This window comes from Staurois parvus, unplaced genomic scaffold (assembly GCF_062004578.1).
Source record: "Staurois parvus isolate SC_StPar_1 unplaced genomic scaffold, SC_StPar_1.0 ptg000011l, whole genome shotgun sequence".
Lineage (NCBI taxonomy): Eukaryota > Metazoa > Chordata > Amphibia > Anura > Ranidae > Staurois > Staurois parvus.
Window position 1 is genome coordinate 30,234,302 of NW_028317807.1, and position 26,264 is coordinate 30,260,565.

General features: G+C 42.0%; 1 protein-coding gene across 2 annotated transcripts in view; it reads right to left on the reverse strand.

Moving 5' to 3' along the window:
• ERBB4 (erb-b2 receptor tyrosine kinase 4) overlaps nucleotides 1-26,264 on the reverse strand; it is a 1,213,483-nt gene that overhangs the window by 144,906 nt on the left and 1,042,313 nt on the right. For both annotated transcript variants that reach the window (XM_089672264.1, XM_089672254.1), the window contains exon 20: nucleotides 10,167-10,352. In XM_089672264.1, coding sequence (XP_089528390.1) covers nucleotides 10,167-10,352 — 186 coding nt within the window. The remainder of the gene's footprint in view (nucleotides 1-10,166; nucleotides 10,353-26,264) is intronic.

Here is a 26,264-nt window from a genome sequence, read left to right on the forward strand (position 1 = left end):
CTCATAGGGAACAGCGGGTCTCTTCCCCAAGCCGTTTATTTTTTCCACTTTTTCTTCTTATTCTCCCCCCCCCTTTTGGGTTTTTTTTTTTTTTTTCCTTCCCTTTCCCCTCATCCCTAGTGCATTTTACTGACGGGTTACCATGTCGGCCTCCAACTCAGTCTCAGGACCATTGTCCTTGAAATGCCTTTCACTCAATGCCAAGGGCCTGAACGTGCCCGAGAAGAGTTCCATGTTGCTCTCCTACGTGCGTAAACAAAAAGCGGATGTGGTCTTTCTCCAAGAGACTTTTCAATTTCCATTTCCCTACAGTTATCCATGCTGCTAACCCTCTAGCCAAATCAAAGGGTGTTGCTATCTTACTCGCTAGACATTGTCCTTTCTCGGTGTCGGACTCCCTTGTTGATCCAGAAGGCAGATACCTGTTTGTAAAGGGTTTTTGTGCTAAGCGACCTGTTACACTGGCCAATGTATATGCGCCTAACACCAAGCAGGTTTCTTTCATGCGCTCAATTACCACCGCCCTGGCTGAGTTCCAATCCGGAATGTTGATTTTAGGGGGCGACTTGAATGTCCCACTTAGCCCGCTGTTAGACTCCTCTTCAGGTAGCTCCTTTCTGCCGTTCAAGGCCCTTAAGCAAATACGCACACAACTACAACATCTACAATTGCATGACTCCTGGAGAACCCTTCACCCTTTGGTGAAAGACTACACATTTTACTCTGCTCCCCATAATAAATATTCCAGGATAGATTATTTGTTCCTGTCGCAATCGGATCTCCCACTCCTCCATGCTGCTTTGATAGAACCTATGGTTCTTTCAGACCATCACCCCATCACCATGATCTTGCGGTTCCCTGATGTGTTCATTCGCTCGAAATTTTGGCGCCTGGATGCTTCCCTTCTTGCAGATCCCGCTATTTTACAGGAGATACGCTCCAATCTGACGGAATATTTTCCCCTAAATTCCTCTCCTGATATCTCCCCCCTTACGCTGTGGGAAGCCCACAAGTGTGTTATCCGTGGCTTCCTCATTGCAGCGGCGACAAAGCGCAAAAGAGATAGACAAGAACATTTGAAATTCCTCACGGGCAGGATACACTCCTTGGAGAGGGCGCATAAACGGTCTCTGGCCGCGTCGACCTTATCTGAACTAACGAGTCTACGCTCACAACTTCTTACTGAACTGGGTAGGGTGGTTAAGAAACGATTCATTCTTTCACAAAAGCTGTATTATGAATTTGCTAATAAGAGTGAGAAGTTTCTCGCCAGAGCTCTCCGTGAACAAAGATCCAGCATGACGGTGCACAGAATTAGGGGTTCTGATGGCACTATGGCCACATCTAACCCTGACATTGCCACCCACTTCGAACAATTTTACACTTCCTTATATAATCTCCCTCCGGAACATCCCCCTCTGCCCACTGACAATTCCAGGGCCTCCCTGATTTCCGAGTTTCTCCGACGTCACGGCCCGGCGGCCCTCTCGGAGGACTTGGCTGCATCGTTGGAAACAGACCTGACACTGAATGAGGTGCAGTGTGCTTTGCAACGGATGAAACCGGGTAAGAGTCCGGGCCCGGACGGCTTTTCGGCGGCCTATTACAAATCTTTCCTTGACATCCTGGGTACCCCTTTCCTATCGGCATTCAACACTTTCTCTCAAGACCCTCCACCTCAAAATCGCCTTCTGGAAGCCCATATCACAGTTATTCCTAAAGGTGACAAGGATGCCACACAGGTTTCTAATTATAGACCCATCTCACTGCTGAATGTGGACATTAAAATCTTTGCGAAAATCCTTGCCAATCGACTTCTTCCTCCCCTCCTTGATCCATTTGGACCAAGTTGGATTTATCCCGGGTAGGGAGTCCAGGGATAATACCATTAAGGCCCTCAACCTCCAACATTGGCTCTGTAAATCTAACTTTCCCGGTTTCTTCCTTTCCCTGGATGCGGGGGAAGGCCTTTGATAGGATCGCCTGGGACTATCTGCAGGAGTCTTTGGTGCAATTGGGTCTGGGTGAGAAGATGCTCAATTTTATAATGACCCTGTATTCAGGCCCTACTGCGCGTGTCCGGGTCAATGGCCATTTGTCAAACTCTTTTCCTTTGGGCAACGGTACGCGTCAGGGTTGCCCCCTTTCTCCACTCTTGTTCGTCCTTTCCTTCGAGCCCCTTCTACGGAAGTTGCGCTCTAACCCAGACATCAAAGGAATTGCGGTCTCGGATAAGGAATATAAGCTTGCGGCTTACGCGGACGATATTCTTCTTTTCCTTGCCGAACCGCATATTACTCTGCCAAATTTACTAAAGGACTTTGCATTTTTTCGTTATTTGTCGAACTTTAAGATTAACTTTTCCAAGTCTTTCGCTCTCAACATCACCTTGCCTTCGGAAGTAGTTTCTGATTGTGAGTCGCGTTTCCCGTTTCATTGGGAAAGGGACTCACTTTCTTATTTAGGTGTGCAGCTTACCCGCAACCCTGACGATTTATATGCTAAGAACTTTTTACACACTCTTCGTTCTCTCCAAGAGGATCTGAATAAATGGCACCGTCCTTGCTTTTCGTGGTTCGGAAGAGCTGCGATAATTAAAATGAACATCCTTCCTCGCCTTCTCTACCTCTTTCAAACTCTGCCCATCCACATACCGCTTGCCTTCTTCACATCCTGTAGGAGGCTCTGTTCTCTATTTCTATGGAACCATAAACGCCCGCGCATTGCTTATTCCCAACTGATTCTCCCTAAACTTAGTGGTGGTATTAGCCTTCCTGACCTTCACCGTTACTATTTGGCGTGCCAGCTCTGCCGTGTAGTGGATTGGCATGTCCACTCTGCTTCTAAAGACTGGGTGCAATTAGAACACGCCTTCTCGTCCGCACCCCTGATTTCGATCCCTTGGCTGCCGCTGAAGCATACGCCTCAGGTCCTTCTTAGTCACCCTTTGGTAGGTCCTACCCTGAAAGCCTTCCGCTATACCTGCGAATCAGCATCTATTTCTGCGTCTCCGAATTGTCTCACTTCCATCCGACTCAACCCTGACTTCCCCCCTGGAATGCACAAGAACTTTCTATCTGAACATTGGTCGCATGATCAAATTTTGGCCAAACACTTTCTCCACGAAGGCAAGATGAAATCACTCCACGAACTGCGTGACAGCTTGGGTACCCGCGATTTTCCTCTCTGGGTTTATTTGCAAATACGGCATTATCTGCTCTCGCATAAACCTTTCCGTGATTGGACCCGCCCTCTTACCCCTTTTGAGGATATTTGCTCGAAAGGAGAACCGCGTAAGCATTTGATTTCAGAAATTTACCCTCTCTTAATTGAGAATAGGGCCTATAACTCCCTGCCCTCCTGTCAGGCCTGGAATAGAGATTTGGATGATAATTTGGCGGATTCCGACTGGGCACGTGTATTCAAATATTCTCATAAATGCTCCCTTAATGTCTCGACGCAGGAAAACGGTTACAAATTGGTGTCGAGGTGTCACGAATTTCTCATTTCAATCCTTCTTATCCCAATACCTGTTGGAGGTGTGGGGCTGCGGACGGATCATTTTTACACATCTGGTGGTCCTGTTCGAGCATTCAACCGTTTTGGAAAGAGGTCCGTAGGATTGTAGTATCGGTGACAACCGTGCCTCTGGATCTGTCTCCGGCCCAGTTTCTCCTCCATCATTCCTCCCTTCCGGGGAGACAATATCATAGATCTTTGGCCATGCATATGGTCAACGCGGCCAGACTCTGCCTTCCCGTCCTTTGGGGCTCTTCTCGCCCCCCCTCTGTTTGTGATTGGCTGGTCCGTGTGGGTAAAATGGCAGACATGGAGGAACTAATTACGTCGGCCCTTGACACTCCCACTAAATTTTCCCACATTTGGGCCTGCTGGATCTACTTCACAACTACTCCTACGTACAGGTCTCTTATGGACCATCAGGTCTGACTTGGTCCGGCTTTCCGGCTGATGTTACTTCTTTACAGTAGTTTTTGTGATAGGCACTGAGACTCTTTTCAACAATGTATCCCTTCCCACGCGACTCTGGCGTTAGCTTAACTCCTATCCCCATGCATGAGTAACCCCAGATATTGCTGTCATTACTCACCCCATATGTTTCCCCCCCCCCCCCACTATTTTTTTTTCTTCACCTTCCACCCCCATCCCCCTCTTTCTGTTTCTATCACTTTTCTCTCTATTTCCCTTTCTTTCTTTTCTCCTTTCTCTTTTCTTCTCGCCTCTCGCTTTGCTATGCTACCTGGAACACTAGACATGCCATCCTATCACTCTCCCCACTTCCATCAACGGCTCCTACCGCAATATATGCCGATTTTGTAACTCTCCACCTTGCCATAAGTTTTTTGTCCAATTCCTACGTTCAGATGCCATGACCACTCTTCCTATCGCTACAGCCCTGCTTGGCGAAGCACGAGCGCAGGGGATATTATTAGATGCAATTACACCTCATACTATACTATATTGGCTCCGGTTTGTTGCAAGCATTACCTTATTGTAGTTGGTTTTTGTATTATTGCATTATCATTATCTGTATTTTCTTGTTTGAGTTACTGCTGTATCGCTGTAGGTTGTGCCTGCTGTTTCGCTTGGGCACCCTGTACATGTCTTTTGTACCATTATGTTCTTTCTTAATAAAGGCTTTCTTTTTGGAAAAAAAAAAAGATAGCAAGATATTAAAACAGGGGGAGCAACAAACTACAACTTATTATTATTATTATAATTATTATTATACAGTATTTATAAAGCACCAACAGTTCGCACAGCGCTGTACATTACAAAGGGAGACAGAACATGCGATAGTACGAAAACAATGCAATGTGATACACGAGGGCCCTGCTCTTTCGAGCTTACAATCTAGGAGGGAGGGGATAGTGGTACAGGAGGAGATAGCTGTGGGGAATGGAGTGGTAGGAGGAGTGGAGGAGGTCGGCAATTAGCAGGGGGTGGGGTAGGCTTCCCTGAAGATGTGGGTTTTCAGGGTGCGCCTAAATGAGAGGAGAGTAGGTGATAGTCTGATGGATTGGGGTAGGGAGTTCCAGAGGATAGGTGATGTCCTGGAGAAATCCTGGAGGCGGGCATGGGAGGAGGAGACCAGGGAACTAGAGAGAAGGAGGTCTTGAGAGGAGCGGAGTGTGTGTGTTGGGTGGTACTTGGATATTAGGTCGGTGATGTAGTTTGGGTCAGTATGATGGACAGCTTTGTATGTCAGTGTTAGGATTTTGAATTTGATCTGTAGTGCAATCGGAAGCCAGTGGAGGGATTGGCAGGGGGGGTGGCGGAAACGGAGCGGTTGGTGAGGTGAATGAGTCTGGCTACCGTGTTCAGGATCGACTGAAGTGGGGATAGCCTGTGGTGAGGCAGGCCAGTAAGGAGGGAGTTGCAGTAATCGAGTCGTGATATGATGAGGGAGTGGATGAACTGTTTAGTGGTTTCTGGGGTTAGGAACGTGCGGATTTTGGCGATGTTGCGGAGGTGGAGTCTGCATGAGTTTGTTAGTGATTGGACTTGGGCCTGGAAGGATAGGTTGGAGTCCAGAATGACACCAAGTACTCTGGCCTGCGGGGCAGGCCTGATAGTGGCATTGTTGGACGTGATGGAGAAGTCAGTGGGGGGTCGTGTGCGAGCTGGGGGGAAGACTTGATACTAAGGGGCATATTTATAAAACAGTGGACATTACATTCCACAAACATTCACTCACATCAATCTGCCAGGTCCTTGTGTTTTAAATGACAGTGATTAATTCACCACCAGAGAAAGTGTGGTAAAGGCCAAAGGTTTGTCAAATCACCCAAAACTGATATTCTAACTTTAGTCAGATGATGATAGTTCCCTGTCAAATGTGCCTCATGACCTCACTGATAGAATCCTAATGCTTGAGCTTCTGTGTCTGTACACCGTCTATGACCAGTATAAGGAGGTCCTATTCTGCCTGTTGGATTTTTTTTTATTTTATGTTATGATGAATGCAAGTTACTGGAACACACAAAAGTGGGTCAGAACACCCAAAACACTCAGTTGCAGAGGAACATAGTTGGTAATTATGACAGGAAGACCTTACTGTTGGAGTATCCAGGACATATAAGAAGCCAGGTGTTGACTAAGCCCACAAGGCTCCCCTTAAAACTAAAATACCCCTTTCGGGAAGATCTACATTTTAGGTAGCATGACAGAGTTGATAGTTTTTTTACATGTCAGATCATAAATATATTAAACAGATTCTGCTGTTGCATTAAAAAAAAAATCGAAAAGTCCACCTGATCTTGATTCTCTTTAAGAGCTAGGCTTAAGAACATCTGACACTTACTCTGTTAAATGCCTAATCCCCATGTGTGCTCTGTGGTTCCATCAACCAAGTTTCTATGTCACTTCAGAACACACTCTAAAGTGTGCTTTATGCTGAAACTTCATTAGTAATTTTATTGTTTTTGTTCAAGAGAGCAAAGATTGGTGGCATGGGTGGTGGAATAAATGCGTATCAATTTTTTTTGTAGGGTGCAATTTTTTTGTTTTTTAATCTAGCAGCAGAATCATCTTAAAGTAGGATTCCAGGCACTTACAATGCTTCATACACCTCCTAACATATTCTGACTAACCTGCGTAATAAAGATCTATATACTTACTCATTTTCAGGCCGCTCTGGTCCAGTCACATGATCTCCCCTGTGTCAGTCAGCACTGGCTGCAGGGCAGAGGAGAGAATGCTTGACAACAGCTGGTAATTCTTGGATGTGTTGACATCATCCATAGGCTCCTATGTCCCATCCATTGTTGGTGCTCTCTCCTCTCCCCTGCAGCCACCACTAGCTGGCACAAGGGAGCCAGATCACATGACCTTGTGGAAATAGGTAAGTATACAGATATTTCTTATACAGGTTAGTCAGAATAGGTGTTAGAAGCGTTTAAAGTAGAATATCATGCAAAACCTAACTACTCTTAAAATGCTTCCTCCTCAAGCATAATTGCACTGTAGACAGTACCGTACTATTGCTCTTCACAACTAACATCTACACATTCCTTGGTGGTTGGATTAGGGTGTCTAAAAGTGTGGCTATAAATGCTGGGGTATCTTCTTGAAACTCACTGGAACTGAAGAAGTGACTTGGATAACCTGCAAAATGTCTTCAACATTACAGAATAGGACCAGTTGAATGAGGCTAACTACTACAAACATGTACTACCATAAGTAGATTTATTTAATTAGTAGTTATGTAACAGACATTTTTTTAAAATTCAGTAAAAGATGTTGAAAGTTAATTTGCAACTTCTCAAGAAGACACTTTTCTAAGCCTAAAAAAAAAATAATTTGGAAATATATCCATATTCCCCTTGTGCTGCCCTGCATGACAATGGAAGCTTGGGAACAAGCTGTTAAAATCATGGTGACAAATTCAGCCTCAGTTAATTTGTGTTTGCATAATTCTAAGCAAGGTATGTTAACACACTTCATGCACAAGTAAACAAACTGTTCAGGCTTAATAAATCAGAGTATGTTATTCCTATTGCTGCAAGTCAGTTAGACAGACAAGTGTACACATTCATTTAGGCACTTTGTTCCAATAACCTCTGCTGTGTCCCCTCTTTCACATTTCACTAGCTGGTGCAAGCATTCCAACTCTGATTTAAAACTTCAGCTAGTGTGCAGGGGAGGATGTTAACTACATCACAGCTTAAAAGTAACTTCAGCTTTATATATGTATACAACATTGAGGTTTCCCTAATGCCCTGGATATCTTTATAGCCATTCTTTTGTCTCCAACAAAGTTTTTAGATTTGCAGATAACATGTTCCTTCTGTTATGTTAAGAGTTAACACGGTTAATTTACCACAGAACAAGAGTCTAAATACTTTGTGTTAAGCACAGCAGAATTAGATTTATTGTGTGTATACTGCAGTTGTTGGATAAGTAGCTTTCGAAAATCAATATTTAATTAGCTCACATACTGTTTTATTACAAGCGCCACTGAGAATCGCAAAGTATTTTCCCTGCTGCCTTCCCAAGACACAGCTTTGGTTTCTCGGGAAACAGGCTTTGGCACACCGGGATTTCACCGTTGGGGCTGGACTCCCAGATCCCACAGAAAACAGAGATGTCACACTGTTTGCATTTGATCTGATCTTGTAAACAAGTCCCAGCTTGTAGCTTTTATCGCAGGGTAATGAGAAAAGGAAAGTTTATTCAATCTCTATCTCAAGCTCTCCAACCTGCCTTGTGCTCTCCTCCACGAGCTGCAACCACAGCTGTCAAAATCTTATCTGACAACAGATGGGTCTCTATCTAACATGCATTATACTGTAATTAAAATGGAAACTACATCACTATTTGCTTTATAATACTCACTAAATATTGCTCATTTCCTTGAACAATATTTTGATGAATCTGGGTGAATCCTGCAGTTCATTATTGAGGGTAGGCCTAAGGGTAGGTTATTATGGTAAGAGCAAAGATACATAGTAAGAACATATAAATATAACAGCCCCATGTAAATGGAAAATTACTAGTTACAAATAGAACAAACATTTCTTAGTATCAACAAAGATTTAGTTTTGAATGGCATATCAAGGTGTTTGAACATTGTGCCAAAAAGGCAGGCAGAGAGCAAAGAGCTATTCAACGGTATTGCCTGAGGACTCCCTGCAGTTGATTGTGCATTACTGACTTACAATGCCTTGTATTGTCTCTACAGTCTACAGTATATGGAGATGGCCATCTTTGAAGAAGCAGAGTTTTGCTTCCTCATGTCAGAGCCTCCAGCAAGGAGAATAGTAAGCAGCACAGCAATGACATCACCAAATTTCACTTCATATCTTCTGAGACTAGCAGTCACAGGGAACATTGCTTTAGATCTCACACTATAGATATACAACTATATACAGCTCACATATTATGAAGCACTATTTTTCAGGAGGAATTTAAGACAAGGGGTATGTTTTTCAGGCTACTACTCATGCTGGCCATTAATGGTCCATTTTTGGCCAGTCTCCAGCATAGAAGCTACAAGATCATATCTAGATGGAATAGGTGCACTATAGGCTTGCAAATCATGGATTCAGCATGTCCATACACATGCTGGAGATGTCTCAAAGTGGTATGATGACTCACATATGGAACAAATGCCTGCTCATCATAACCTGGGACAAAATCCTGAAAATGTACAATACAATCATGAGCACTGACATTAAATGAGACCTAAACATTACCCTGTTGTCAATTAATCATTCAAATCAGGTTCATTCAAATCTATTAAAAAAAGGTTCCTTAAAGATGTTCTTATGGCAGCAAATACAATCATAGGGAGACAATGGGAGATCCAACCAGGTTTCTACAGTTGCACAGTTGGTATGTGAGATGAATGTAACTGAATCCTTTGGACAATTGATACATTGAGAAGAGAGTAAACCTGAACCTTTCCCAATTAGTTAGTTCCTATGTGATTATTCTAAATCCTCTGTAGAGCTTTCTCTTTCTCTACAGATATCTGTTGCACTGATGAGGAAGATCCTCAAGGGGAGTCGCATCCTCTTCCCTTAGACTTATAATTCCTTTACCGCACCTTCCTTTTTTCACCATATTTCCCCCCTTTCTCCTTCTTCCCTTCCTTTCCCTCTCTTTCTAATATATATGTATTTCTACTGTTTTTCTCCCTCAGAGACCTATAATCTACTCAATGTACATAGCCTAATGAGAAAATGGGGATCTTAGTTATCAGTTAGTTACACATCGTAAAACCACAATATTATACTAAAAAATGTTTTTGAATTGCTCTATATTGTATCTGGTTGACTTAAAAAAAAAAGGGTTATGTAATATAAATGTGTTAAATACTGTATGTATAACTGTGTTACTTATGTAAAGACAATTTGATTGTCTATTTCTGTAATCCTCTGGTTAAAACCAGAAAACGTAATAAACATAGATGATACATACATAAAATACCCTGGCACATGAAGGCTCAGTGCATACTAAAAACTGTGGTGTCCTTCGAAGAGTGGCATCCCTTCTCTTTTATAAATAACCCCAGCATATAATGCCTTTGTAATGTGTTTAACAGCACACACATAACAGAAATTAAAGATGTGCATTAGTTACTTTTAGTAAGACTTGCCTTTTTTTATTTTCATTTTGGACTTTGTGTAATACCTCTTCCTTACCTTTGCTATCTGGACACACCAGTTGAGAAGAAGTTGAGAGCCAATGTTATCTTTGTGTTCATGCACATAGTCCAGAAGGCATCCATGAGGCATCAGCTGGGTAACCAATTGAATGGTGGGACTCAGACACACTCCTAGAAGACGAACCAGGTGAGGATGATCCATGCTAGCCATTATTAGGGCTTCCTGCAATGCAAAAGACACAACAAAGTTACTTATTTTGTGAACTCATGGACTTAAAGTGTTATTAAACCCATGACCCTACATTCACTATATCTGGTCTTGCACAGTCCACAGAACACGGAAATGCAATTATTTTAGTAAATATAAACTGCTAAATACCTTTTCTCATCAGCAGTATATAGCAGTCTGGTGACTTCTATCAGTGACTGGATGAGCGCTAGTCAAAGTTTGTAGGAGTAGTTTTCATTCTGTTCTGACTGTGCTATGAGACTGCATGACCCCTGACACTCCGTCTGGACAGTGCTGATTGGGCCTGGTCTGGTCACATGCACCCCCCTAAAAAAAAAACACCTCTCTAGCAATACACACCAAACTGAGCATGTGCAGACTGCCTCCTAGGCCTCTGTACTATCAGCATATGGATTGGGGACTGTGGAAGAGGGGGAGGATCAGAGAAGACAGGATCAAACAGCCTTTTTATACAATGCAGAGGATTAACCCCTTAGATTCCATAGTGAGTATAACAGGCATGCTTTACTGCATATACAGATTCATTTTATTGTTGTGTTGTGCAACAGCAGTACCATTTTTTAGAGCAGGGATGCTCAACCTTTTGAAGAGCAAGGGCCATTTAAGTGATTTAACCAGTCATGAGCTACAATGAAATTAAATGGTTCAGAATTTCAATTTTTTAAAAAAAATTTTGAATAGCATAATGATCATTTTCCTCCTGCAGATGCTGAAAGCTGGTGGGAGGGAGAGGAGAAGAAGTGAGCTTTCAGTGTGAAAGCAACCTAACAACAAGTGCTAACATGCCCACTGAAAAACTATGTGATGTTTAATAAACTGATGTTTTTCTCTTCCAGCTTCTGCTGGCATCACTACGCTGCTAGAAAGGTCCCAGGCGAAGTACACTTGGTATTACTCTGCCTAGGAAAGGATCCGGCGTTACAGAGGAACCATCAGCTTATGCAGCTCCTGCTCCCTCTGTGGGCAATATTTTCCTCTGCTGCCAGTGTTGGCTCCATGCACCTGCCTAAAGGGAGTGTGATCTGGCATATGGAGGCTAAAATTGCTGAGCTCCTTGTAAAAATGCTTGTTACCTGTCTGTCTCTGACCTCAGTACTTTCTGAGTCACTGACATTGAACAGCCATGTAGCTAACAAAAGTCAGAGAACTTCTAATCAGTCAGACGTTATAATATCTATACTTGTTTCAGATCAATGATTTAAATCATTTTGAAGACACTGCACAAGCCTGATAGCCAAGCAAATTGCATTTTTAGAAGGAGAGCTCAGCAATAGCTTTTGCTATTCCTTCACAACATGTAAATACATAAAAGAAGACATTTGACATGTTTTGCAATTATGTATGACATAATCTATTACTAGCTGAGCCAAATCACTTAAAGTGTTTTGAAAGGTGCAAGGTTTTTTTTTTTTTACCTTAATGCATTCTATATATTATGGTAAAAAAAACCTTCTGCAAGCAGCTCCTCACCCAGCACCCCCTAAATACTTACCTGAGAGTGATCTCAGTTCATCAATGTGCACAAGAGCAGCGTCTCTCTCTGTACTCATTGGCTCAGACACAGCAAAGGGAGTCATTGACTCCTGCTATTGTCAATCACAGCCAGTGAGGAGAGAGCAGGGGAGTGAGACTGAGTAGCGCACTGTGTGTCAGTGGACTTGCTATGGGGGCACTCAGCAGGAAGGAGGAGGCAGGAGCGCCAGGGGGGACCTCGGAAGAGGCGGATGGGGGCTGCTGTGCAAAACCATTGTACAGAGCAGGTAAGGATGACATGTTTGTTATTTTAAAAAATTGCCATTAAAATCACTTTAAGAACAATAATGCACACAATATTTCAAGGACATGTTCAGCATGTAGCTAAATGCTGTTTCTTAACATAAAGTGGATAAAGGTGGTTATTGCATACAGTATATTATCATTTGTATGCTTAAAGGATAAGTTCACCTTTCTGAACATGTTACATGTTACACCCATATTTAGGGTGTAACATGTAACATGTTCAGCATCAGACCCCCAACCCACCCCCCATCTTTGTGGCAGAGAGCCAGGGATCTTCTCCCCATACTCGCTACCACAATTCAGAAAGTGTGGCTGCACAAGGCTTCACCCACATGACCATATACTTGATTCACAGGTCCCTGTGAATAAATGAACTACAAGTACTGACATCCTTTGCAGTTGTCTGCCTGTATTTCTCAATGATTTACCACAACGCTGTTGAGTGCTGTTGCAGTTTGTTTACCAGTATTCTTTCTGTCTGTTTAAAACTGCCTGCCCGTATGATGTATGGGTAGACAGCTTACACTGACAATATGCAGGAGTCCTGCATGGCACCATTGTTCTGCTGATAGCTAGTGCAATGATTTCTAGGCTCCTAAAACAAAAAATATAGTAAATGCACATTTTGGTACCTGCAAAAAAATTAGCATTTATTATTTTTTGTTAAAAGGAGAACCAGGGGCGGACTGACAACTCATGGGGCCCCCGGGCAATAGGGGATCATGGGGCCCCTGTATCCTTGCCCAAACACAAAAAGCCTATGAAAAAGGTACCAGGGGCATCTCATGGGGCCCCCTACTGACCCCTGGCCCCCGGGCAGTGCCCGAGTTTTCAAATTGTCAGTCCGCCCCTGAGGTGAACTCATACTTTATTTTTAAGAAATAAGATGACATGGCATAAAAGACACATAACTTTTGCACAAAATAAGAGCAAAGACTGGACTGACACACCAAAGGAACGTTAAGGAGCAGTTCCCTACATACAGGATATAATGACAGGATAAAATGCGCCGTGTTAAACACGTTTTAAATGCCTTTTCAAAAATCTCACTTGCATCTATTGTAACTAAATGGCCATTATCAAATTAAATGTGCCTGTGGACCTTAAATTAGTGGTATTCTTCAGGAAGAGATTGGAGAAAGTTAGGGGTTAATGGCAACAAAGTATTTTTGGTTGAGAAGTATGTTAATGTTACTGCAGGGGGCAGTTTTGTAACCAACTATTTGCATAATATTTGAAGTTTCGACAGAAGAAGCTGAAACAAACCTCTCTTAATTACTAGTCACATCTCACAGTTTTCTCTTTGTAAGGAAAGAGCAGATGTCTTGGCTCCACATTTGCTCGTCATAATCGTATTTTCAGTACAGAACAAAATATATATGTTTCAGATGAAGTGATGTTGCTGAGTCGCTAGAAAGAAATCCAAACACTTGAACGATTGCACTGAGCTCAGGGATGCACTGAGCTGTAAGACGTGCACAGCATCACAAGACGAGAAACTGTAATGTGGGATAAACCCCTCTTACTGACAAGACATTGCTCCACTAAATGGTATGCATGTGTGTGTGTTTCGTAAAAACTGCAGTCTCCCAATAATGTATGTGATCTTGGAGGGATATCATTTTGGCTTGGATCGACCTACAATTTCACTCTAAATGACTATGTGTAGAACCCTTCTTGTGCTATTAGAGCATCCTTCAATCCAACAATGAAATTACTATTTACACAACTCTCCATCGAACATCCCAGCACCCAATAATTATTACTGATGGCTAAAGTAAAACAGGGTATATAGAATGATAGCAAACAGGTTTTAGTGTTCACCCTCATTCTATAATAGTCTGTTTTACTTATCCATTAACAGCCAACTATTTTTAACCAGCAATAATTACTGGATGCTGGAAAGCCAAAAACAAAGGGGTTTTTACGCTAATATCTCTAGAATGTTTGCCCAGAACTGAGTGATCCTCTCACATTTTCCTCTCATTTTAGCTAGTTAGGTTTCAAAAGGGAATACAACTAAAATACACCAATAAAAATTACCTGACCCTGGGGTTTTTCAAAGGCCACTGTCCCACTTTGAATATATCTGTCCCCAACAAGGCTCCTTAACAGGTACTCTTTCAAGATCATAAGAAATTACTCCTATCCAACCTCCAGTTACCCCCACCTCCTTTCTTTAAAAAGAGAGATCTTTTCCAGGGAACATTGTACTTTTCTCACACAATGCCTCTATTTGTAATACATTTTAGGAACTTAACTGTAAATGATGAGATAGTACAGAAGCCATCTGGTTCTGGCCCACATATAATGTAAAAATGTTACAGATGTGTCTCAGATAAAGGTACCAATCTGCATATTTTTGTAAATGTCCTGAGAGTAGAATGTTGTGGTCTCATTTTCATCAAGTGATTTTCTGACTCATAGATATTAAGGTGGTTCTAAAGGCTAAAGGTTTTTTTACCTTCAAGCATGCCAAGGGCATTAAATATGGTCTGTCTATGGTGCTTTGACCATAAACTCATCTTACGTCTTATAAATAACACAAAAAGTTGGAGTTAAATGGCCATAGCAATCTTTTATTAACCAAAGTATATAAATAACAGAAGAATAACTGATAAATAAGGTAATCACACAGTATAACAGAAAAAAATGGAGCCCCAAGGTCCTATAAGGTATCAAGCGAAGGAAAAAATACCTGCATGTCACTTCATCAGAGACAACACACAGATATAAATCCCAACAACTGTGAGCTGTACCTCGAACGGGTCCCTGCAACGTACCTTTTTACCTATCATAACCTAAAAGGACCTTATACCCCGCATGCTGCATGATGAAGCGAACCACAACCATCAACATACCCCAGCACCAAAAGTCCACCAATGTAGGGCGGGAGGGTGAGAGGTTTTCCCTTACTCAGCAGACCTCCGACTAAAGACCTTCTCAGACCAACTGCCAGACAACCGCTTCAGCTCCACCCATTCCAGACCTTGACCCACTCAGATATGTTTTCCCATCTACTTTACTTTCAAAGTTTACAACCTCCCACCTAGCCCAAGCCCCTTTACAACCACTTTAAAGGATAAGTAGGGTCAAAGCTCTTTTGTCCCTACTTCTCTTGTGGGTCACAGGAGTGCACCTAGTTTTGCACTCCTGTGGCTTACTAAAGCCCTCTGTCAGCATAGAAAGGGAGGCCTGTAGTAAAAATGCACAAGAAAATTGACAGAAGGCCGGCATGATGGGGGTTAAAGGCAGAAGGTTTTTTACCTTCATGCATTCTATGCATGAAGGTAAAAAAACTTTCATGTGCAGCTCCCCCCTCAGCTCCCCCTAATACTTGCCTGAGCCTGATCTCGGTCCAGTGATGTGAAGGAAAGCAATGGCTCTCTCTCCTCATTGCTTGAGACACAACAGGGAGTGAACACTCAGCAGGGGGGAGGGGCGAGGAGCACCAGCAGGGAACCTGAGAAGAGGAGGATCGGGGCTGTTCTGTGCAAAACCACTGCACAGAGCAGGTAAGTATGACATGTTTGTTATTTTAAAAAAAGTCTGAACCTTTAGTATCATTTTAACTTTGAAAACAACCTTGCAGCTTGCCTGCTGCATCTCACACCAACCCCCAAATCCAGATATAGGAATAATAATGATACATCCAGGGCCAGGACAAGGGGTGGGCAGGAGGGGAAGCTGCCCTCAGTGCAGTGAATGCAGGGTGGTACACCCATTTTATGGCATGCATTAACAGTGGGGGAGGGGGCACAATTCTGCATCCTTGCCTTGGGAGCTGGATGACCCTGTACTGGATACATCTCCTCAATTAAGCTCTGGCTTGCATTCCTTGTGTTTGTAAGCAAATCTGAGAAACCTCTAACACCCAATGATAAGGTAATGTTTTTACATGGATAGATATTATGTACATGGCAGACTTGACAGCTTCTCTTAGAGAAAGATCAGACGCCGTCAGGAAAACTTGGCTCTACTGGGCACAATACAAGTTTTCCTCTGAATATATGACAGCTTTCCATAGTTCTTCTGCAGAAAATTACCACAGTATCTACCCTTTGACGTATCGTGGTGTCTAGTCTTCCAGTTCACCTGGAGCTGCATCATCATGGGCATACACCCCTTCCTCTCCACATACTAGTTGACACAAACCATTTACTACTGACAGGGGTGCTTTTATTTATTCATGTAAAACCCTTATCCAAACAAATGTTTCTGTAACTGCTTGTGTAACTGCAGTGTAAGACTTTAATTTGTTAGTGTATCTAAATCTGCTAAAACATCTAACACCCCCTCAGATTGACAATGCTGCTGTCTATAGATGTACCTGTGCACCTTAGTCTAGAAAGGGGAAGCCTAAAAAAAAAACAAATGCAGCCACCACATCTAATGATTGGTAAGCTGCAATATATTACATGTTTGGTTTTGAGTTTAATATACGGATTACCACAATGTCATTGAGTACAGTTAAATACAGTTAAAAAAAGCCTAGTTCAAGCTTTGGTTGAAGGCTATTTGAATCAAAGTGATAGTTTCAGCAATTCATGCAAGGAAATATATTCCAGCCTTTAAACTAAGTAAGTATACCTCTTTTTTTTTTGAGAGAGAGAGAGATATCTTATGTTATTCATACAGTTTTAACCAGATATGGGTATTCTTTGTTAGAGAATATCAGGGGGTAGAAATGATTGCTATCAGTGTTAGTCTTCCAGCAGTTCCTTGAAACGTGAGAAGACAGATCCACAATGACTGGACACAGAGAAGCGATTAAGCAGACACCCCATGTGGGATCTCTCTATATATGATGCTTTGTGACCACACAATAAAGAATCATTAGCTAACACCTAGGGGACTCTTTGCAGCTTCAAGTTTAAGATCATTTTCCAAGATTTCCATTACCACCTTCTCCATACAGATAGTCACACCTTAACTTATCTAACAGCTGGAGCTGGACAGTGCCAAATGAAGAGATGCACGACATACAGTCCAATCTTCTGAGCACTGGCCCAGGTTATTAGCAGTCACAACAATACTAAAGATTTCTACTAGAACATCTTCATTTGTTCACATTTGTTCCTCAGTTAAGACCCTGGCAAACAATACCTGCAATTTGCCTAGTTTAAAGACTATGTAAACCCAACATTTTATATCCCTGATATGTGCCTGTTGTACCAGGTACTTGTATGAAAATGTGTCCTGCTCTCTTTGTATTGCTTCCTTTGTGTGAAATCCCTGGTGTTTCTATCAGCCCTACTGCTTTCATATTAATAGTTTACCACACTAGGCATGAGAGCACAGAGTGGTCAGTTTTCTAGCTATGCTGTGAACTTAGTGTACTCTCCTCCAATGATCAGACTTCTGCTGACACTCCCCCCCCCCCTACATAGCCAGTCAATGGGAAGATCAGAATGTTGCTGTTTCTCCTCCCCTGGCTTTTATGCAGCTGAGAATATAGGGAGTGTGGTCACTTATAAAAAAAGAGGAAAAATCTATGCAAACATTTTTGCCTTTCATTTCTATTTTAAACTGAATGAGTTGTTTTACTCGGTGGGGGTTTGCGTATACTATAAGTGCCGCCAATGACTTTCATGAGTAGTTAAATAATATTTTTCAAAATATCACATTCTGATATCTTTTTCACTACCTGAAGTAGTCTCACACCAAGAACTAACCCTACCCTTGTATATTGTATCTAGTAAGCCTGGAACTTTATAAATGACATTGTAAACATGTAAAAGAAACAGAAGATTGCATATTACCTTTCTTTTCAAAATTGCTTAGAGGTAGCAGCACCTTGCACCAAGCCATAAAACATTGGGCATTGCGTAAGTAAAAGCAGAATGTCAGGAAAAATGGCTGAATACATAGATAAATACATATAAGAGAGCTATTTTATCTACTCACAGATTTGTATTGCTGCCCATACAGTCTTGAGATTTACAAAGTTCTGTCCATAGCACACTCCTGTCTAGCAGGGAAGAGGAGCTGATCTTTCTCTGCTTAAAGAAGAAGCAGCAGAATGATGCGTTTATCTCTCTGAGCTCTTTTCTTTTATCACCATGGCCCTGTGCACTTCAGCACCCCTGAATAGCTCCATATTCTGTTTCTTCCTCCCCCTATCTGACCTCATTGTGAGCACTACTCAGTCTGGGAGTACTGTGAGCCCAGGCTGTGGGATGATGTACACCCAGGGAGTGTGTTATCGACAGCCTGTGCACAAGAAGTGCATTGAATGACACTGTCTGTCCTTTAACCTGGAAGAGGACTGGCTGCACTAACCAGAGATAGTGATCTTGCTAGAGGCTGGGAGGTCAAGTACAGCTTGGCCACGTCTTCTTTTTTTAATACAGGAAGATGGATGATTTGTGGAACAAAAATCTGGAGCTATACTATAAGCGCATCTTATGGGGAGTATTGTACCTAAGTTACTTAAAGTGGTTGTAAACTTCTGACATTAAATATGAACAAAGTATATCTTTCTATAGTGTGTACTTGTCTTAATCCAGAGCTCTAAATGTCTTTCCTGTCTGTTACCTTGTTCCTCTGCTATCTCCATGAGTCACTTCTGACATATTTTCCTGACGCCAAGAGATAAAAAGAAGACGGGGAGGGAGCTCCAGCACACAGCCTGTAATTGACAGCCTCAACTGTGTTCCTGTGTGCTGTGTGAAGGGGGGGGGTGTCCCAACCCTCCAATCAGCTATCAGATCTCTCCTCACTGAGATCTGTAGAGTGTAATTTCAGCTCCCCACCCCCATGCTTTCTGAAAGCTCAGACAACCTATATAAATTCTGAAATTTGAACGGCTGTATAGGAGATTGTTGCAGATTAACAGGTACAACTTATGTAGGGGTATTTGTTTAACCTCTGAATCACCAGAGGCCAGTCATTTTACTGAGTATGTGTAAATGTTTGCAACCACTTTACGTTACTGACATTTGTAAAGTAATAATGAATTTTCCATTCCCACATTAATGGACATGAGAGCAGTTTGTTACAGAACATAGGTTTGTATTACATTTTTATATTGTCTATATTTTATGGATGTTCCACCTAAACACACTGATATCGCACAATACCAAATTACACATATGCCAACCTGTTTCCTCCTTTGTAGTACAGGTAGTGCATCTTGGGATTTGAACTAAAGCTTTTTCTTCAATCCTGTTTGTCTAATGACCTGACACTTACCAATGAGTACACTTATAGACACTGGGGAAACCACGTAGCAATGAAGTGCCACTAGAGAGAGCCAAGAATGAGATTCAAAAGGTCAAAAAAAAAAGAAAAGAAAATTCGCTCATAACAAATCTTGAAGGCACAATCTGAAATAAAATCCTTACCTTGTTTCAGGTAGCAATGTACATTGTATGTATACTCTACATAACAGTAATTACATTTAACATTTTTATTTTAGCAGTAATATAAATACGACTAGATCTATGAAAAGGCCACATAAGTCCAGGGCCTATCCCAGCAAAATTCAAGGGAGAGAGTAGCTTAAAATCATTTATGTTGAATAACAATATATTATTTTATTACATGAAAATTACACTTATTTTAGTGTGGTGCATAGAACTAAGTGGCAATGAAAATTTAGGTCACTAGGGCAGAAGATTAAATGCCCTAAGAAAGACACACATGTATGTACTCTTCTTGGAACCAGATAGTTTAGTGCCAAACTGGCAGAACAAGTTGAATGTTGCCTTGTACAATCTACAATAATATATTATAACATAATTGTCCTCAATATATCATCAATAGCCGGATGCCTTTCCTATGAATCAACAAAATGTTCAGTTTGTATCAGTAATAATGAGCATATGAAAAGGAAATCAATGATTGACTAGCTGTTATTATAACTGTGATCACTTATTGTTATCAATATTTTTATATAACAAGCAAGTTAACAGCTAGTGTAAAGGAAATGTTGAAGGCAAAATGTAACATTCAGTATAAGGTATAGGAATAGCTAATGACTAGTCTGCATTTTATTTTAGGATAACCTGTCTGGTAGAAAATGTACTGAAAATGCTCCTTTGTGTATTGTGGACAACTCTGCTTACTGCAGACTGTGGAATTTGAATCAGCACACCTCTAGGCAACAACTGGAAATCAATACAGGTTCTTCAAACTGAGTTTTAAACTTCAGTACAGGAACTTCGGAAGCTTGCATTTAAAGAAGAACTCTCACTTATTTTTTAAATGTCTCCTGTCTCCCAGGGGACAATGTACATTTAGTAATTTATCCCATCCTTCTACATGCTGTCTAAGGCTAGCTGCATGGTCATACAAAGCCCCCATAGCTTCCTGACCATGTAGCTAGCACAGAGAGAAATGAAATGTGCTTCGATGATGGGGCTTTTCTCCAGCTCCAAGCACTTGCCCAAGGCAAGCTCATTCACTAGAAATGTAGAGGGAGGGAGGCATGTCAGCTAAGTTATTCTTAGCTCGTACCCGGTATCCCAGAGGACAGTACAGGATAGCTCATGGTCCTGTGCCTCTTCTGCTCAGCGTCTCTGCTCTGTACACCAGGTGAAAGACTGAGTCAAAACCTACCGACCAGCCAGCAACTTTACTGGGGAGCGAGAATGGAGTAGTAGCTGACATGTTTTGTTGTGAGCTTATCTTTTTGTGAATAACAGCACTCATCTACAGCATGCTCTGATTCATAACAACACAAGATGACAGCTACTACTCTAATCTCTTTCCCCTGAACAGCTAACAATTGGCAGGCTGGTCTGTTCTCAGTCTTTTCCCCTGGAGTACAAGGCAGAGGGGTAGAGCCAAAGAGGCACAGGGTTGGAATTGTAGATGGCAGAGCTGCATAATGAAGAGGGACCAATGGCTTTAGTGCTGGCTATAGATTCCCTATAAGAATGCTTACAAATTGGGCCTCAGCCTGGGGTGGTGCTACAGCACAAAGAAAACTGACCTTTTATTTGTAAGCCATTGCATGGATCTAAAAAAGACCTAGTGCTACGTGCACTGGGTCCCCTAGGGAGGGCCGAGAAGGATTTTCAACACTCGGTGATAATGTTTTCTTAAGCAGACAAGTTCCAGTTGCAATTTTTCTCTAAGTTCACGAGTGAATTATTTCCTGATAGTCATTCTCCTTGAAATTTTGGTTTAGATCAGAGAATTTCCCTTTTTTGGAAAAATTATTATTTACATATAACTAACTGTAACCAGCAGAAGGCAATTATTCTGTTAAATGAATTTTTACACTGTCCCTTTAAGGTTTTCATCATCCAGGCATAACCACTCAAAATTTAGTGATATACTGGTAGGTCACTAGTCAGCAAGTAGATAAGAATAGGAGGCAATGAAGAAATAGAAAGGGAGGAATTAACCATTGCTAGATTATGTGCATACATTGTTCCTTATGGAATTCTAGGAAAGGAAATTATGGGCAACAAGAAACACCCCCTCCCCCCCACCCCACACACATAATGCGTACAAACAGGAATTGGAATATCTTCGTCACTAGAGACAACGAAAGACACTACAGTAAAGGCAGGAAAAATCTGACTACAAAATATCAATAGGAAGTGACAATGCATTTAAAAGTAAAAGGAATAATGTGGTACTGTGAGGTTAAACACTTCAATGGTACACATATAATATTATATTATGAACTGTTGCCCATATCGTCTAGGAATATGACTGCTGTTGTTGTGCAAAATGTAATTGAATCTCTCTAATGGGATTTCCTAAGATCCTTGAATATAAATTGAATAACATGGTAATTACACGAAGGAAGTGGGCATAGATATACTGGAGACCTCTTTGAGAGGAAGCCAGCTCACATTTGGCACGGCAGACTTGCTGAAAGGGAGAGACACTCGCAGGAATTTGCTGGAAGGGATGATGTCTCTTTTTGAGTTAAAGGATTTTGGCAGCTGCGTAATAAGGGACTATTCAAAGAATCGCTTGGATGGTAAACCCCTGTACATTCCAAATGCACGGAAATGTAAATGAACCAATCTGAGGATTGTCACACTTTAGGCTTCTATAATGACACCTTTATTAAATCCTATTTAAAAAGCCACAACATCTAAAAGTTCATATTCATAATGGCATATACACTGTTATATATAGAAATATCTGGTTTGGGGTCAGTTTTCTAGATTGCACTTATATGCATAGATGTATATGTAACTATGATACTGCTACAGACTGGGAACAGTCTGAAAGACCTATATTAGATTATTGCATTAAAAGCCCTATGCAGTTTTCGAAAATCAATTATTTAAAACAAGTGCATAATTGGATATGTTGAAAGGGACACATGCCCATCAAAAACAATCTGTAACAATGTCTACCATTTTCACTGTTACAACCTCTTGTCATCTATGGAGAGTCTTTTGTGACACTCATATCTAAGCATCCAGAAAAAAGGACTTGCAATACGTGCTTGGGGAATTTGTGAATTTAAACAGCCAAACTGAAAAACTAGATTAACACCCCTCATTTACCCTTACTTCTCTCTATCTAAAAGCGTTTCCTAAATGTCCCTTTAACCACTTTAAGACCAGCCACTGCATTAAAACGTTTGCAGGGTGGCACGGCTGCGCAAAAGCACGTTTTAAAACGTGCTATTGCAAAACAGGTTGGGGGCGCGCACGAGGCGCGTCACCGCCCTACCTGTGTCACCAATTGCAGCCGCGGATGTCAGTCGCCGGGTCACGGTCAGTCATTACCGGCCGTTTACCGGCGATTAGCGGCAAACACTGACAGAGAGCAGGGCTGCATTGTTTACACACAGCTCTGCTCTTTGTCAGTTCCCTGTCAGCTCCTGACAAGCTGATCGGGACAGAAGAGTTTATCTGTCCCGATCAGCATGTCTCCCTGCAGTACACATCCCCGCCCCCTAGTAAAACACTCCCCTCACACAGTTAACCCTGTCTTTGAATAAAAATGTTAACCCTTTCCTCCCCAGTGCCATTAGTACAGTGTCAGTATTTTTTTTTTTGCACTGATCACTGTATTAGTGTCACTGGGGATGTCAGTGACTCCAAGTCAGTTCCCCCCCCAGTGTCAGAATGTCCGCAGTCCCGCAGTCCTGCCATAAGTTGCTGATCACCACCATAAGTCGCTGATCGCCGCCATTATTAGTATAAATAAAAATTAAAAATCCCAGTATCTTTCCCGCCATTTGTAAACGCTATAACATTCACGTAAACCAATTAATTTACACGTATTGTTTTTTTTTTTTTAGCAAAGACATGTCGCAGAATGCATTTTGGCCAAAATTAATGACAAAATGTTATTTTTACATTTTTTTACTGGACATGTTTTATAGCAAAAAGTCCAAAATATTGTTTTTTTTCCTCAAAATTGTCAGCCTTTTTTTTTTTATAGCGCAAAAAATAAAAAACACACAGGCGATCAAATACCACCGAAAGAAAGCTCAATTTGTGGGAAAAAAGGACGTAAATTTAATTTGGGTGCAGTGTTGCATGACCGCGCAATCGTCAGTTAAAGTAATGCAGCGCGATAACACAAACCTCTTCTGTAACCACTTCCTGCCCACCCTATAGCAGAAATACTGCTACAGGGCGGCATGGGTGCGCAAAATCACATATATATACATGATTTGCGCTCCCATGGTTTTCATGCCCCTCCCAGATAGCGTCAGATTGCCCGTCAGTACACCAGTCATCACATTTAACCCCTTGATTGCCAGTGCCAGGAGCACGCTCATGTACAATTAGCCTCCATTGCTAGTATAGTGTCTGAACGGGTCAATATCTTTGATCAGATCAGCACTATACCAGCGTTCACATTAGTATAGCGTCCCCAAAAACGCAGCATTAGCGGGATCAGCCCCGGCACCTGCTAGCACCTGTGTTTAGCCCCTACGCTTACCCCCCCTTCTTCCCCAGCAAGTGCAGTGTCAGTAGGTCACTGTCACTTGATACATTGCACAAAAAAACGCAGTGGTCGCAGAATCAGGCCTGATCTCTGTTAGTACTTGCCGGTAAATTTTGATGACTCTCATTTGCAGCAGAGTGCCAGTACTAGTGCCGCTCTACATTTTGGTGAACTGGCGAGTACCAGCGGTCTAGTACATCTTGGTCTTTCACAAACCTCCTTGATTTTTGGAGCTGTTTTTCACGGAATATCTGTATGCGTTGATTGTGGATCAAAGCAATTTATATGCACAACAAGTTATCGCCGCCAACCCAAATTCAAACCTTGCCAGACCATTCGCATGGAAACTCATTACGGTTTTCAAATTTACATTTTTTTTGGGCCCAACCCTCAACATGGGCATTACTAAAAGAAATGAATTGCGGTTGTATTGGTCCGCAGACCCCATTCATCATATGCCCGTGTTCTCTGCTGCCATGACCAGGCATAGATATGAGAGTATAATGTGTTTTATGCATTTCAATGACAATACACTCTGTCATCCTTGGGGTGACCCTGAATTTGACCAGCTCTACAAAATTCAGCCCCTCGCAAATCACCTTAACCAAAAATTTGCAGATGTCTATACTCCCCAGCAAAACATCTGCGTTGATGAGTCCCTCATTAATTTTTCTGTCCACCTTGCAGTCAAACAATTTTTCCCCAGCAAGCGTGCCAGATATGGGGTCAAGATGTAGAAGACCTGTGAGAGGACAACAGGCTATACTTATAAGTTTTGGATTTACGAGGGAAAAGATAGTCACATGGAGCCCCCCCGGATGCCCAGACTACATGGGGAGCAGTGACAAGATAGTTTGGGACTTGGTGTCATCCTTTTTCCATATGGGGTACCACTTATACGTGGACAATTTTTATTCAAGCGTGCCACTATTTAGACATTTGTTCAATCTTGGAACTGGCGCTTGTGGCAAAGTGTGACCTAATGTGTGCCCACCATAAGAAGTGGGTGGATGCAGGTGGTATATTCTAATGGTGGGCATACCACACACTTTTTCTGGCAGAGATTTCTTCTAATTTTTGTCATTCAGTCCACAGGCTGCATACAAAAAAAAAAGAACATAGTATATATACCCAACAAGGACCAGCGGCGTACTGGTACATCACTGGACTTTGAATGGTCATACAAGGATGATGCCTACAGCTGCAGGCATGATCCTGGTATCGTTTTTTTCAGCCGGCGATCGGCTTTCATGTAAGTGCAATCCTAGTGGCTAATTAGCTGCAGGATTGCTTTTACAAGCAGTGGGAGGTGATGCCCCCCTCCCCCGGTGGTGGGCTGATGATGTCACAACCTCAGCCAATCCGAGCAGGCTTTGTATTCATTAGTAGAATACATCGCTCGCCATGATTGGCCCAGCGTATACTGTATGTAGCCTCAGCTACTGTACATACACATATCCAGCGGTCTGATTACCACAGGGACGTACCGGTACGTTTTGAAACCGCTTGGCTCAGTATACTGTATATATCGCACATTCAGCAGGCTGACAGATTAATCTGTCATAGGGACATTTGTTTTGAGCCATCTTGGCTCAGCACGGTATACTGTATGTACATTACTGCACATCCAGCGGGCTGTATATATACTGTATACTGTATGTAGCCAAAGCTACCGTATTACCGCACATCCAGCGGTAACCATCTGATTTGGAATTCGATCCATATGATGACTGTCTTACAAATGTATCACAAGATGTCATTCATGAACTTATGATGTCAGAGGATGAACATGAGGATTTTGAAGGATTTTAAGTACCGGTAAGTCATAACCATTTCAATTAAAAAATCTGATGTTTTTAAATGGTGTTGCCTCAGAAGGGGGGTAGTCTTATACGGCGAGTATAGTCCAAAACCTATGTTTTAACTGGAAAATTAGGGGGTCGTCTTATACACCCAGTTGCCTTATAACTATGTTATTAATTATGTTATGTTATTAAGTTATTAACTTATAACTAAAAAAAAAATCTCCCCTCCCATGCGCGCACACCTGTGTGCACAAGCCTTGACCCTGTGCCGGTATGTAAACAGCGGTTGCACCATGTATGTGAGGTATTGCCGTGAACGTCAGATCAAGGGCAGTAATTCTAACACTAGACCTCCTCTGTAAATCTAAAATGGTAGCTTTTAAAGGCTTTTAAAGTGTTGCCTATGGATATTAAAAATGTT